This window comes from Ilyonectria robusta (assembly GCF_021365365.1).
Source record: "Ilyonectria robusta strain PMI_751 chromosome Unknown BGZ61scaffold_31, whole genome shotgun sequence".
NCBI lineage: Eukaryota > Fungi > Ascomycota > Sordariomycetes > Hypocreales > Nectriaceae > Ilyonectria > Ilyonectria robusta.
In genome coordinates, this window is record NW_025764465.1 from 233,393 (window position 1) to 247,953 (window position 14,561).

Genomic DNA, 14,561 nt, shown 5'->3' on the forward strand with positions numbered 1-14,561 from the left:
AGCATCTTTGAATTTGGAACATGATATTGAATCGCTTGAAATGATGAAGCATTATTGATTGCAAATCCAAGTAGACGTAGTATTTTATACAACTCTGCCTACTTCCATTGTCTTGATAATCAAAACATGGCTATAGCATTTGAATAACTCCCAACCGCACCTATAGTCTATTAGATAGAGATTAAAAGGGAGAGGTTAAAGAACTGACCTTGAACGTTCATCGGTATGCTCACGAAGAAGAATGCGTATTGTTGACGATCTTTGCAGACCTCTGCTAACTTCTCCATGTCCCAAAGCTCACCAATCGGGACGCCCCATAACGGTAAAAGGTTGATATGGTGATTCCACTCCTTGATCTGCGGCCAGACTTCGAAAGCCGGCGAGTCAGAAGCAACCACACTAAAATAATTGTCGTGAAGGAAATCGGCCATATCATGAGTTTGGTCAACGCCGACAAAGTCGTGCTGGTATGCTGGAACTTCCGTCAACTTGATCCGGTCTTCTTTGCTCAGTCCTTCGTAAGTCTCGATCCAACCCGTTCTAATAAGAAGAATGTCTCCATATTGAAACTCTACACCCTGTGCCTTCGCACAGGCCATTAAGTCTTTGGCTGAGATAGGATGTCTAGTATTGACGTCATAAGATTTTCCACAATAACTCCAGTAGTCAAGAAGAACACCTCTTCCGACTGTCGTCGTTAGAATTGGACTCAAACTTGTTAGCACCATGGCTTCAGTCGATTGACATACCTACTCCCTCTGTCGACCAAGCCTGGACACCGCATTTACTAGTTTTCTTGACTTCTTCCGGTGTTGTCTTGTACTCTTAATCTTTATTCAAGCGAGCCATCCAATGAGAATTTTGGGACTCACATTGTTGTAAAATACCCAGCCACCCTCATGAGGGACGCTAACCTGAGACTTTTAGCATGAGTCTAACAAGGACGGGTTGCCAAATTACATGTCTAAACCCGTCCCACTATAATAATTAGCAACTTCCTTCGTAGGCTTAACCATAGCCACCCTACCTGTGATCCGCTCTGGGAGTTCATCGACAACACTTCATCATTTCCCGCAGGCCCAAGTGATTTTATAGAGTGCTTGAACGGCTCTCGACCAAACATGGGCGGATCAGGAAGTTCTGCTGACCAGCTAAGATTTGTAAGCTAATTATGTATCAACACAGCATCGAGAAAGCATGGGTTGATACTTTAGGCTTACTACTTCCCCAGTCCTAATCAACTTTGAGGCTGCCGCCCGACGTTGGGGAGTAAGGAGATTTAGTCGACCAAGCTGGTTACTTCAGTTCAGTTGACTGCTTGAATGCGCTCAAATATTTACCTACTTCGTCATTTTTGCCCCAAAACCACGCTGACCCTTTAGGAGTTCCGGGAACGTCTGGAAGCTCTGATCTCTTGGGCAGGCTATTAGAATTCGGATCGAAAATCATTTTCGCAGCAATGTGAGTACAGTTAGTGCGAAGTAATAAGGTCAGGGGCAAAGTAATTGCATGGGCAAATAAACATTGTACATCGGTCTCCGGCCTGAAATATGCGAATTAGTGGCGATAAATCTTCCGGAAGACTTTTCCGGTTTTCCGGTGCTCACTAAGGCCCTGATCCGCAGTCTCCTTAGACCTTAGACCTTAGAAAAACCTTTTCGCTTGAGAACTTTCTTGCGTGTAAATAGCCGGGCCTACAAGATTCTTTTCACTTACTCTATAATGAAATATTTGGTCATCGTACCGCATCTATTAATTGCAGCCCTATTGCATACAGAGCCTCCTGGAAGGGCTAGAGTAAAACACTGTACTACATAGTCCATGGCAGCCATATCCTCAAGAAATCAGGCCAAGTCCCATATCGCTGATCCAGGGAGCATCCGTTTCTCCCACATTCGGATGAGGGTCATCTCCAAAAAGATTGTTCTGACTTAAAATGAAATCATCATGCACAAGAGCCTCCATTGACCCCCATGAGCCCCCAATTGGCGGTAGAAAGGAACCAAGAATCGGCTTATCCATTGCCTGCGACGTGAAATTCATGCCCGTACAAGATCCAAAATACGACGCCAGTGCGGTGTTCTCGGTTATTCGTGAGAGCGTGCGACTCATCTTCTCCGCAACCGGATAGTGATTGTGTAAGGCGGCCACAGTTTCTGCAATGATGCTTAAAAGTTGTGGTGCATCTGAAAACGACACTTCAACGTTTCGACTAGCTGGAGGTTGAAGTATTTGGGATATAAGTGTGCTGGCGGCAATGTACATGTTATCCAACATGACAGTGATGAAGTTCTCGAGCCCAAATATTTCACGATATGCCAGAGTGAGACGGCAAATGCAAGCGGCGCTGTCATACATAATGGCGCGTGATTGTTCGATGCAGACGGAATTAGCAGTAGAGTCGCCGTTGTCGTCTTGGGATAGAATTTTGACCACTGCGCGATGGAGGACAATCTGGATGCCGCAAAATTGCATGTTGAGTCCATAAGCATTGACGTCCAAATCAGAGATGTGTTTTGACGACAAGCGACGAGGGAGAAGGTCGTGAGCGGTAGAAATTCTCGCACCCAGCTCTAATAGTCGACTTCCAGCAGTCCTGTCGAGAGCTGCTCCGAAGCCGTTGAGAATCTCTGTTACCTCCGAGATGTATTTGCAGAGACTGGCCCAATAAGGAAGAGTGCTTTGATCATCTGATAGCACCTGGAACGCATCTTGACGTTGTTGGACAAGGGCAAGGGGAACACAGCTGGGGCGGCCGAGATAGAGTGCCCATAGCCGGTCATACACAAACGCCGCGAGGAATAACGTGTCGCGTAGATTTCCGTCCGACTGAACCAGGATTCCATGCTTGACGAGTTGGGAACAGTCCTCATGGAGCCCGAGGTCAAATATTAGTCGACAGGCGATCCCTAGAGACACATTAGCGAGAAGTCATCAAATCCACGTGTGGAAAATGTACCACTATAAGTCCATCCAACTCTGTCCCGAGCGGAAGTAGCTTCAAAGTCACTGAGCAACAGAAACCCTTGAAGAGTTGCAATCGTCGGTTGTTCAAGTTCATGCACAACATCCTGTTTCGCTCGATCGGCGTAGGCCCTCCCCAGCTTCCGGACAGCCTGAGAGGTGCTTATTCTCGTAGCGCAAGCTAGCAGAGCCTCCTCGAGGAATCGCGAATAATACTGGGACCGCTTTCCCGTGGCCCGGTGCGTCATGAATAATTGGGGGTCGACGACTCTCACCGATCGAGAATAGTAGCTCCAACAGGAGTTCATGAGGATTTCTCGGAGTTGAGGCCCATCCATGTCCACGATGAAGTCGGAGGTGGAAAGAATATCATTTCCTGTTGAGATGCTGGTGCTGCGGTCTGAATGCGACTGGATATGAAGCTGCGTCGTCGGTCCGTAATATCTGACTTGTCCCGGGCTGCAATCTGTGTCTAAACTTGGCGCCTGTCCTTCCGGGTCGGCGAGTCGTCGTTCTGATGGTGATGCGTCTTGCGGCGGCGAAATATGGAAGTCGTGCTGCAGCTCTGAATGAGCTTGGCTGTCATTGCTATCCGCAGGTATCCCCAGATTATTGCAATTGATGTCTTCCGACGCTCCGTCCCCGATATTTATGCCTTGATATGTCATGTCAATAGCATCTCTACCACAATGTCAGCTCCGACTCCGCCATAATCACGGCGCAGATAACGTACTCGGTCGGATTGACAGCGCCATCTTTTTCCATTTCGACGTATTCTGCTCCGTTTGCTGGTTGTACACAATCGACGGGGGTAGCTGAAGGCGATCGCAGGGTGATGACTTCGGACGTGTCCTTGGGAGGCTCTGGGACTTTGGCCCCGTACTGACTGGATAAAATGAATAAGCCATACAAGCAAGGAGCCAGCTAGTTGTAATGGAAGTAGCCTACCTCATCAATGCCTCGATGGAGTCCATTCGTCCTTGCAGTGCGGTGAGATGCTCACGGGAGCCATGTCTACAAAGCAACAGCATCAGCATAGCGTTCCGAAGCATCAACGTCCAGCGAGTTGAGGAAGGCCATCATACTTTCGTCTATCGCTGTTTCGAATAACCACGCACTCTGTATCAGAGTTCCGACACATCGAACAACTCTTCCCCGGTTCTAGATTCAGCACATCGCACTGGGCCCGCTGTTCGTAAGCTACATCCTTGCCAAGCTGTGCAGACGGGTGAGCCCACTTTGGTTTTCTTCTGCCGGCAGCTAACACACGCCAGCGAAGCTCGAGGCCGGCCACGCGCGTTCGTGAACTTGGACGCGCGACGACCGGAGACGGTCGGAGACGGATCCCGGTGTGAAGTTCGAGCTGAGGGAGGCATGTTGTTATCGGCACATCGAACGATCCAGGTCAGAAGAGAAAGAATAATGGAGCAAGATTTCCGCGGGCGGGAAGAGCAGAAGAGCTCCGGCCGGCCAAGCTAAGCCGCACCAAGATGCCATGTAATTAATTACTTATCTTCTCCCCTGTGCGTGCTACGTGGATGGCAATAAAACGCCACCTCAGGCCCAAGACCAAATCAAGAATCTGGGGTACTCCACATGCCAGCTCATCTGGGATTTGTGCATAATGTTCCCTGTCTCCTTACATCTTAGCCTGTTCCCCGCTCTCTCGGTCGGGTGGAGAGGATCTTGATTGTGCCGCGGTCAAATCTAATGATGCAACGCCGATGAGATTTGAACTCCCAATCCCGGGATTAGGACTGTCTTTAAATACAAACGTGAATAGAATTTTGGCACTTTGAAAACTGTTTGCTCCGGCTTGTGCACTTTGTATCCAGCAAAGCACTCAGTTCTCCTTGTCGCAGAGGAATATCATCATGGTCGTTCCGGCTACGGGCACGTATTTTCCGGACACACCCATCCCGCTATAGTGTCGATATTGCGGGGAGATCCTGACGTTTTCGGTCACATTTCCATATGAGGATCCAAACAACGCGGGGTCATTAGTAAAATGACATTATTGAACCGATGGCCGAGGCCATCCCATGCGATTCTCGATTCTTCCCCGGCTTTCGGTTATATGTGTGGTGCTCCTCTGCTTCTGCATGACGCACCTTACGCCTAGGTAATCTAGTCCAAACAGTCCGGGGCCATCTTCCTTGCGACTTATGAGTCCCCGCTTCTTGCTCATCGACACGTGCTTCTTACCGACTAACATTAATAAGTCGGCGCCGAATTTGGCGAAAGAATTCATATCTTTCATTGTCATGGCCATGACCACAGCTTTATCAGATATGATGGACTCGGAATCTCCAGTTGAATCCACCTACCCAGCGGAATCTCGAGGTAGGAAACGGAAAGCCTCGACTCGAACAGGAGATCAAGCAACAGACAGGAAGCGCACCCAAAATCGCATCTCTCAACAATGCGCCAGAGAAAGACAGACCGCCTACATCCGGCAGATGGAATCATTCATCGACCTGCTGAGATCAAGTACGGAAGGAGATACAGATGACACAGAGTACACGAAATTGCTCAAAGCTCATCTAAAGCTGCTCGATGACAAACGCAACGCCGAGGAGTCGCTGTTTCGCTTCCGCCAGAAGCTCCTGAGCGTCGGAAATATGGCTACATCCGCTGCTGGTAAACCAATTTCCCTTTTCCGTCTAAAAGTCGAATCTATGCTAATTTTGCGGTTCCAGAGGATCCGATATTCCAGAGCCTCAGCGAGTCCCCCTCGGCGCAGAGTAACCCGGCGCCGCCGGAATCTAACAAGAAGGCTTCACCCGCAGCATCACCATCTACTTTGGAAGCAATGCCTACTCTTGGGATTGGAGGTTCAGCCTCGGTAATTGGGCAACCTCCAGAATACTCACTTGGCGATGGTGGTATTAGAAATATTTCGGACCGTCCCTCTCAGGAAGAAACCAACCCTGGAGATATCCCACAGTGGCAGCAAGATATGGATCTTCTTTTTCGGCAATACACGGCGGCGACACAATTATCTCACTCCACTATCCCTAGCCCATTCGCATTCCCTGCCTTGGGCCCAGGCTGGCCTTTACCACAAATGCCCTTTCCTAATATGCCTCTCGGTATCGACGCGATGGGATCCTCGGGAGGTCTCGGACAGCCGCAAGTCCCTGCATTTGTACAAATCACACAATCAAACAGTGAAGGTCTAATGGTCATCAACAACTCGACCATATTTGCAGACCAGGTTCGATCAGCAGCGAAACATGTCATGTTTACGTCCATGCGAAGCCCTTGGAACTACGATGGGTCCAATTCTCCACCTGCGGATAGCCCGGAGATGGTTGAAAGACTGGCGTCCGTAGCAGTGGAGGTTATCGGTGCATTAGCTGGTCTGCAGACATACATCTACGGAGTTGTACGTCATTGTGTCGTCCCAATGGTATAATGTGCTAATGTGAATTGTACAGCATTTTTCGAAGTACATGGAGTATGTGATGCGATGGCGCATCTCAAATCGATTAGAAGATCGACTTGCCATTCCCGTACCGTTCCGACCAACTCCTCTCCAAGCAGCAACGCCAGATCATCCCATGGTCATTGACTTCATCAACTGGCCTTCAATCAGAGATCACATGATTCTCTACTCGACAAGTCTAGATCTCGATGCCATGAGCCGTGACATTGTTTTAAATACCGTCATTGAACTACCTCGAAAACAAGTCGCAGTCAACATATACGAGCTCTTCTTCACCCATATCCTCCCGACAATCAGGGGCGGGCAGGGAGAGGTCAAAGACTCTATGCTTCACAACCCTGAATGGATTTACCTTACTGTTTCGCCCAATTCGACTCCCGCCTCCGTCCCAACCCCTTCGCCAACACAAGAAGTTCTTGCAGCAGAAATAGCAGAAAGGATGGGCCTACACCTCGACAATTTACCAAGTTCCGACTCATCAACACCTCCCTCTGTTAACATAAATACGCCATTGCGGACGGCGAACCAAGGTACAGCTCCTTGCGGACCGCAAATGATTATGGCTCGCGCATTAAAATCGTTCGGGATCGATGAGCCTTCTAATTGGAAATTGAGCAAGGAATTTGAAAGGAAATACCCAAACATAGACTGTTCCCAAGGTTGTTGGACCCAAATATCATGCATTTGGTCAGTCACTAACACGACACAGATGTTTCGCAGTATCAAATGGTTTCGTGCAAGGCCGTCATTTTTGAAAACGTACATTTGTAAGACTAGTGGAATGCACATCTTATAACGACGTTGATACTTTGAGTAAAATCTCAGGCGGATATTCCATGTGCGCTGTGGTCTCGGTTGTAGTGTTAATTGTGTGCAATTACTATCTTATTCAGTTACTTTCGCCTGTCTGAGGGTAAGCAGAAACCTACATCTGCCAATGTCGAAGAAAGGCAGAAAAAATAATCACAACTGGCCTTCCCCAGTAACCTTCGAATCTAGCTAGATACAGTTCTCTTTGTCACTTTGCTCCTGGGACCTCTGAAGCCTATTATTCAAATAGATCCCGCGAGAGGACAACTGGAGATTTTGAGTGAGACCAGTCAAGAATTAGGCTTTACACACATCATGCCATAATACCAAGCAATACAGATACTGCGATACAAGATATTGAAACTATACGAGGCTAATTAGAATTGCTAAACATCTAAGTTAATGCTTTTGAACGTCATGTGCCATGCGACCCAACTGCTTAACTCTTTCGTCTTCCGCCTTCTTATCAGGTGAATAATTGACAAACTCCATATCAACCTCATCCAGCGAAAGATACGGACTCAAATCTCCGCCCTCAACCGACATGTCTTTCGTAAACCCAAGACCAAGGAATCCCCACATGTTGTGTTTGTTTTGGTACTGAATCTCAAAATCCTCATACCGCGGCTCCCCAACCAATTCGCAGAATTGCAGACTTCCACCAGGCCAGATGGCATTCACACGTCCGGTCTTATTGTCCCTGTACCAAGACCGGCACTTGGGATCTGACCACGCCGTGCCGCCAATCCAGGCCTGCACGTGCTCGTTGAAATCGTCTGTGACGGACTGTTTGGGCGAGAGAGATCTAATGTGGTCGCGCTGCATTTTCTGGATGATCTTGAAGATGTACTTTCCCACAGCCTGTAGGGGCCCCATGACGCTGCCGTTGGCAATGGGAAACGACGGGCCCATTACTGTAAAGTAGTTTGGAATGTCAGGGACAGCAACACTGAGATATCCCTCGGGGACATTTCTCCACTTGGCTTGGAGCGTGACACCATTTCGGCCAATAACTATATGCCGCGGGCGGAAGCTGACATCGAAACCCGTGGCGCAGATAATCGTGTCGACCGAAACCTCATCTCCACTCGAGCCAACAAGACCTGTTGGAGTGACCTTGGTGACAGCGCAGCGATGTAGCTCGACATTCCCCTCCTGCACTGCTTTCATATACGGGTTCCCCGGTGTGAGCCGTCGACATCCAACCGCAAAATCGGGCAGGAGTTGCTCAAAGATTGTGTCGTTGGGGATGTACTTGCGCATCCGGGCCGTGAAATGGTCGCGGATCAATCTTGCTTCGGCGCTAGAGGTCATGAATGCCTTAAGGCCTGCTGCTGTATTCAACTTGTCTTCGATGTACTTGGCCTTGTTGACTAAAGCCTCTGGGTTGTGTTTCAGAGCCTCGCGGTCTTCTACGGTATCTTTCATCGGTTAGTTCCAGTCGTTGACGCATGTAGCAAGGACTCACAGTCAAAATTCTCGCCATTATGATCGGCAAACTCAGCAAACCAGACGGGCGTTCTGACAAAAACATCCATCTTCTTAACATGCGGTTGCATCGTCGGCACAACCTGCATACTCGTAGCCCCAGAGCCGACCACGGCGACGCGGTCACCCTTCCACTGTTCCTCATTGTAGTCCGACGGCCAGCGCGCCGTGTGAATCAGCCGCCCTTTGAAGGAATGCAAGCCCTCCACGTCTTCGGGGAACTTCCATGAGTTGAGAATGCCGCTCGCGTTAATGACGACGTCTGCGACATCTTCTCTGGTTTCTCCGCTGAGCGAATCTTGGATCTGGATATGCCACTTCGCCTCTGCTTCGTTCCATTCGCAGGCCGTCACGGTAGAGTTGAATTGCATAAACTTTCGCAACCCAAAGCAAGCGACAACTCGATCTAGATAACGGAAGATGTCCTCTGATGGGCTAAGGTACTTGGGCCAATCGGAGTTGAGCGCAAAGGAAAATGCATAAGCGTGCGAGGGAACGTCACAAGCGCAGCCTGGGTATCTGTTCTATCCAGAGATGAGAATAGCGCCATTCCGCATATGTGATTCGCGCTCACCTCAAGCCATGTCCCTCCAATGTCACCATTCTTCTCGTATACGACATGGTCGATGTTCTCTCCGAACTTTTGGATCAGATAGGACATGAGAATGCCGCTGATGCCACTTCCGATGCTAACGACTTTGATCTGGCGAGCGTATGAGTTTAAAATCACGTCTGGAATCTCGTAGTCGCCTCGTGAGTGCCCAAGGCGGTATCCATATTTCCCCCCTGGAGCGTCGTCTGGGATGACCTCTCCATTGGGGGTAATATTAGCTGCGCTGGGATCAAAGACCATCGTCGAATTTAGGAGATTGTCTTAGAGCTTTGACGATTTTAGGAATGGTTACTTCGTAAACTTCAAATTATGCTACATAATCGCGAGCTTAAGAACTCAGGCGTGCCTTGATACCTATCGTTGATTGGTCAACCTCCTGACGCAAATGCTTCACGACAAATCGGTGGAGCCGCATTCCGGAAGAGATTGGGCCGGAGACCGGCTGAGCAGTAAATGACGACGCAAAATGTTTAGAAGTGTTGCATTTAGCCTGAGAAGGACGCCGGAAAAGTCAAGTCGCTTCTAAAAGCAAGATCCCGGTTAAGAGTGTGACGATGAAAATTCCCTGTCATTCTCTGTTATGCCCCGGGGTGTGGATTGCACTCCCCACGAAGACACAGTGGCACGCGACCAAAACAAATCGCACTCATGATTTAACCTGGATATGGAAGGCGGTGAGATCCTCCTTTCCACCCTGGTCTCAGGCTACCGAAATCATGCATGGCGTCACAGTGCTAAGGTGCCAGCTAAGGTGCCAAGTGCCAAGTGCCAAGATGCCAAGGTGTAGGGTAGGATATTGGCGTGGGAGACTGAGGATTATTCTCGCCATCACAACTTGATGCCTTTTCTGCCGTAAATAGTGCAATGAAATAAAACTGCTGCCTTGATAATCATAACCTGAGAAGGTATGGGCCGGAAGCACGCCATAAAGAAACACTGGTGCCTTGCGAATATTTGTCATCAAAACCTGCAAGAGAATTCAGGTGCCTAGTCTCTAGAGCAGATAAATTATCTTTAAACGCCTCAGCAAATCAACCAACTACTCTTACACAAACGCTTTAATCTTGCAAACAATACAATGGCTTCCCCTTATCATATCCAGCCGGTCGAAAGCGCAGACCTAGCCACTCTGGCCGAGTTTGTCTATCAGTCAAAGCTAAACCTGACCATCAACCGCCTTCTCTACAAAGACTGGCCCAACGAAGTCGCTCAGAGACACCAATATACCCTAGCCGTTGAAGGCGGATTCAAAAACCCAGAAACAGAAAGCTTGAAAGTCGTTGACGCGTCAGGAGAAATCGTTGGCTATCTCGCGTTGACTCGCATCCGTCCGACAAGCACAGAGCAGCATGCCGATGAAGACAAATGGAGCCAGCAACAGAGCGCGACGGATGTATTTAACCAAGACGTCTTGAACGCCGTAATCCAGGGCGTCGCTGAGGTCGCCGAGGTGACACAGACAACGGATCGCTATGGTAAGGTGGCTTCTGTTTCATTGATGCACGCTGCTAATGACGAGTAGAAGTGACCTACATCTACGTCAAACCTTCATACCGGAGACAAAAGATCGGGGCGCAGCTCATACAGGAGGGCTTCAATAGGGCCAAAGCTGCTGGAGTCCCCCTCGTCGTCGCTACTGAGCCGGCTGCATATGACTTCTTTGCCAAGCTCGGTTTCAAGGACACCAAACATGTTGATTTTGATCTTAGAAAGTGGGCTTCTCCCTATAGTGGGTTTGGCATATTTAGATTGGCTGGGATGATTTGGTCACACTAGGCTGCACTTTGAGACGACGATGAGAAAGATATGTTTCTAAATGAGTATTCTATATGAGCAATGATTAAACTAGTCGAGTATTGTGTAGTACGGAATTGCTTTTAGGCATCCGGGGATATCAAGTGAGGCCAATGGGGAGTAAACCACTAGTTGAAGTGAGGAGTGTTCAGGGCAAGACCCATGAGGAGACCACCAATCAGACCAGCGATGGGGATAGTCATGATCCAGGAGAAGACGAGAAGGCCAACTCGCTTCCAGTTGACAGCCTTGAGACTGCCGTTGCACAGACCGACTCCGACAGTAGCTCCGGTGATGCACATGGAGGTGGAAACGGGCAGCTTGTACTGGGAGAAGATGAGGATAGTGATGGCAGCGCCCATCTCCATGGAAGAGCCACGGCTGGGAGAGTGGTAGGTCAACTTGTTGCCCATAACTAGAGAGGGTTAGTATTTATTGTCAAGAAGAGGATACCGAAATTCTTACCCTTCATGATGTTGTAACCGTAGGTGATGAAACCGAAGCAAATGGTCAGAGCGACAACGGCAATCTGCCAGGTAGCAACATCGGCCTTGGAAGCAGCGGGCTCGCCAGTGGACCAGGCACCGTACATACCAGCCCAGACACCAACAGCGTTACCGACATCGTTGGCACCGTGAGCGAAAGAGGCAGTGCAGGCAGTGATAACTTGGACGAAGGAGTAGAGATGCTCGACCTCGTTGGGGTACTTCTTGGCGTAGCTGTACACGCGCTCCATGCGGCGACCCTCGGGAGTTCCGGAAATACCGACCTGGGCAGTGTGGATGTCGTAGTTGGCACCATAGAGAGCGGCGACGACAATCATGGGGGGGATGCGCTGGAAGAAGGTGATCAGGTTGTGAGTCTCGTGGATGGAACCGGCGCCCATGGGGTGCTCGTGGAGGAAGCGCATGGCCCAGCCGAGAAGACCGCTCTTCTTGCGGAGCTTGGCGTGGTGACGCTCCTCGGCCTCCTTGACGAGCTTCTGGTATTCGACCTGGGTGGTGGGAGGGGGGAGGCCCTTTTCGTTGTCGGAGGGAGAGTTGACGGGCTCGACACCATCCTCGAGGCTGGGGGACTTGCCATCGACACGGACGGCCTTCTCCTCGGTGGCGGATTCATCGTCGTCGGAGTCCTTCTGCACAACGGCGTAGTTGGGAACGTGGGCCTCCTCGGCGTCGGAGGGAGCCTCACGCTGGAACAGAAGAGGGCCGCGGACGACATCCCACCACTTGAGGGTGTAGTCCTTCTTGATGACCTTGGCGTGGACGTAGGGGACGAAGAAGATGGCGGACAGGAAGAAGAGACCGAAGCCAACGCCGAGCGTCACGGCAACGATGTACCAGGCGGGCTTCTCGGCGAGACCAAGCTTGGGGGAGCCCTTGTACACGATGGAGAGCGTGCAGACGGTGCCGGCAATCAGGAAGAAGAAGGGAGAGGTCCACACAGCCCAGGGAACGGGGTTCTTGCGCATGTGGACGACGACCTTGATCAGCATGAAGATGACGGCGCCGAAGCCAGCAGCAATAGCAGGGGCCATGGCCAGACCGGCGAAGATGGCACCGAGTCCAGAGCCGCCGTTCCAGCCCCATTGAACACCGCCAACACCAGCCGTGGCAACACCGACACCGGCAATGGACGAGATGAGCGAGTATGTCGACGAGACGTGGGCCGAGTTGCGCGTGCACCACATGACCCAGATGGAGGCGCCGGCCGACGAGCAGGCAAAGGCGAGCAGCTGCACGCCGGCGTTGTCCTTGAAGGACTCCATGGGGATGATGCCGTTCTTGATGGTCGAGGCGGTGCGCGCGCCGACGGTGAGGGCGCCGAGGAGTTCGAAGATCAGGCAGAAGACCATGGCCATGCGGTACGAGATGGACCGCGAGGACACCGAGGTAGCCCAGGCGTTGGCGACATCGTCTAGAGAGAGCCAGGTGTTAGCTAGAGCAGAGCAGATGCTGGGGAATCGGGCTGTGGAGTCGTACTGGCGCCATTGTTGAAGGCCTCGAGCAGGGCGAAGCAGGTGCCGAGGGCAAAGACGTAGGTGTATTCGGTGAGCACCATCTTGACTGCAGTTCAGTTGAGAGAAGAGACAAGGCCGTGGTGGTGGTGGTGGTGAGAACAAGCCAAAACCCAAGAATGGCTCCCGACTCAGGTATTTAAGCTTACCTGCAAGCTTGCGGGCAAGGTTACAACCTCTTTTTCATGCTTCAAAGTCTAACGCACGACTTCCTCTTGGGGCCACCGACGCCGCATCTCGGTGACACGAACGGGGTCTGTCTCGACGCCGGGCATTGAGAGGCTGTGTGAAGGAAGCGGGTCGGGGGCCCGGTTGATAGAGTTGCTGGCCCTATCGAGATGCGCTGCTCGCCCACGTGGGGGAGTCTTCAGGCAGATAGTGGAACACGGGGAGCATCTCTACTCGCATAGTGGAACACGGGGAGGTAGCTCGCATGTACAGGGGCCATTCCCTTCGGAGAGGACGAGCAGAGGGCACGCGACAGTTGCAGCAACACGTTCGTCGTGTTCCGGGGGCGGATTGGCTCGCAGCACGCCAGGGAACAACCCCGACCGACCTGCAACCCTCCAGCCAATACATCCTGAGTACTCGTATTCCCCTAAACCGCTTCAGACGACCGAGATCCACCGCTCGGTCGCCCAGTGCGGCCAAGACCTGTCGAGCTAGACCCAGGCCAGCCAAGACGCCGGGACTTTGTTCTGTAAGCTTAATCGGCGCGCCCAGCGTCGTGCGGAATCTGCGAATCAGCTTGGCTGTCCTTGGCATGTGTTGTGAGCACGCACGCAAATTCCTCTTTCGTCTAGTAGCTGGGCGGGAGGCTGGCTTCTGCCGCTCTGGCTATATGACACTATCTACGCTCGGTTTTGCCGCCTCAGCTATGATGGAGCTCGCGCTTGGAAATCTCTTCATAGACTGCCTTGTGGCGACGGCGTGGTTTCTTACTTGCTGTATTTTTTATCGAATTCTTCACTCGGGTTCCACCTTGCTCAATCGCCACTGCTTGGCAACACCCTCACTTGGCATCCATCTCCCAACCTCCGTCATCATCATCCCATCATCTCTCCATTCGTCCAATATCCCAATCGCTGCCGTCGTTGGTGCACTTCCCCACGTGCCCCGATACCCAATGGTACACCGAGGAGCCCTTGTGCCAGAGCTCTCGGGCGCACCATGCGATGATCTTGTTGCGACCTGCTAATCTCAGTATCGCCCGGTCTCGACCATCCAGATTTCGGGACCCCTGCAACATACGCCCCTCTTGACGCGAATCCAACCGAGGTGTAGTACGTACCACTGCTTCACCAGGTTCCCCGCCTACTCCCGAACCATGCTGCGTATCTGTTGATTAGAGGGCAGCAAAAGGTGGGTATCTCCACCATGATGAGTATCGCCTTGAGATCTACGGGTACACAGAAGCCGACTCAATA

General features: G+C 51.0%; 6 protein-coding genes across 6 annotated transcripts; 2 read left to right on the forward strand and 4 right to left on the reverse strand.

The window, feature by feature from the left end:
• Window positions 1–119: 119 nt before the first annotated feature.
• On the reverse strand, window positions 120–1,823 carry BGZ61DRAFT_498997 (uncharacterized protein; the record flags this gene model as incomplete). Its single annotated transcript, XM_046251346.1, has 7 exons — window positions 120–160; window positions 209–688; window positions 750–771; window positions 1,028–1,151; window positions 1,210–1,292; window positions 1,345–1,543; window positions 1,807–1,823. The coding sequence occupies 7 exons, from the start codon at window positions 1,821–1,823 to the stop codon at window positions 120–122; spliced, it is 966 nt and encodes a 321-aa protein (XP_046097108.1).
• A 13-nt stretch (window positions 1,824–1,836) lies between these two features.
• Window positions 1,837–3,917, reverse strand: BGZ61DRAFT_538923 (uncharacterized protein; the record flags this gene model as incomplete). Its single annotated transcript, XM_046254710.1, has 4 exons — window positions 1,837–2,909; window positions 2,960–3,645; window positions 3,698–3,850; window positions 3,913–3,917. The coding sequence occupies 4 exons, from the start codon at window positions 3,915–3,917 to the stop codon at window positions 1,837–1,839; spliced, it is 1,917 nt and encodes a 638-aa protein (XP_046097109.1).
• Window positions 3,918–5,228: 1,311 nt separating this feature from the next.
• On the forward strand, window positions 5,229–7,183 carry BGZ61DRAFT_561801 (uncharacterized protein; the record flags this gene model as incomplete). Its single annotated transcript, XM_046255826.1, has 4 exons — window positions 5,229–5,604; window positions 5,664–6,352; window positions 6,405–6,942; window positions 7,122–7,183. 4 exons carry the CDS (start codon window positions 5,229–5,231, stop codon window positions 7,181–7,183), a joined length of 1,665 nt encoding a protein of 554 aa, XP_046097110.1.
• Window positions 7,184–7,621: 438 nt separating this feature from the next.
• On the reverse strand, window positions 7,622–9,738 carry BGZ61DRAFT_498998 (putative monooxygenase; the record flags this gene model as incomplete). The annotated part of the gene is made up of 4 exons (XM_046251347.1): window positions 7,622–8,643; window positions 8,691–9,234; window positions 9,285–9,460; window positions 9,678–9,738. The coding sequence occupies 4 exons, from the start codon at window positions 9,736–9,738 to the stop codon at window positions 7,622–7,624; spliced, it is 1,803 nt and encodes a 600-aa protein (XP_046097111.1).
• Window positions 9,739–10,386: 648 nt separating this feature from the next.
• On the forward strand, window positions 10,387–11,099 carry BGZ61DRAFT_510028 (acyl-CoA N-acyltransferase; the record flags this gene model as incomplete). Its single annotated transcript, XM_046252040.1, has 2 exons — window positions 10,387–10,798; window positions 10,846–11,099. The coding sequence occupies exons 1-2, from the start codon at window positions 10,402–10,404 to the stop codon at window positions 11,097–11,099; spliced, it is 651 nt and encodes a 216-aa protein (XP_046097112.1). The 5' UTR covers window positions 10,387–10,401.
• Window positions 11,100–11,135: 36 nt separating this feature from the next.
• BGZ61DRAFT_431555 (putative sodium/phosphate symporter) lies at window positions 11,136–13,609 on the reverse strand. The gene is made up of 3 exons (XM_046243852.1): window positions 13,100–13,609; window positions 11,583–13,034; window positions 11,136–11,532 (listed from the first exon to the last, which is right to left on the reverse strand). Exons 1-3 carry the CDS (start codon window positions 13,176–13,178, stop codon window positions 11,246–11,248), a joined length of 1,818 nt encoding a protein of 605 aa, XP_046097113.1. The 5' UTR covers window positions 13,179–13,609; the 3' UTR covers window positions 11,136–11,245.
• Between the last annotated feature and the right edge of the window lie 952 nt (window positions 13,610–14,561).

Bases quoted from the DNA above. Each gene is read 5' to 3' on its own strand.
- BGZ61DRAFT_431555 (XM_046243852.1), bottom strand. From the start codon at position 13,178: ATGGTGCTCACCGAATACACCTACGTCTTTGCCCTCGGCACCTGCTTC. The intron at 13,035-13,099 runs GTACGACTCCAC...GGCTCTCTCTAG, and splicing joins GGCCTTCAACAATGGCGCCA to ACGATGTCGCCAACGCCTGG. The intron at 11,533-11,582 runs GTAAGAATTTCG...AACCCTCTCTAG, and splicing joins CGGTTACAACATCATGAAGG to TTATGGGCAACAAGTTGACC.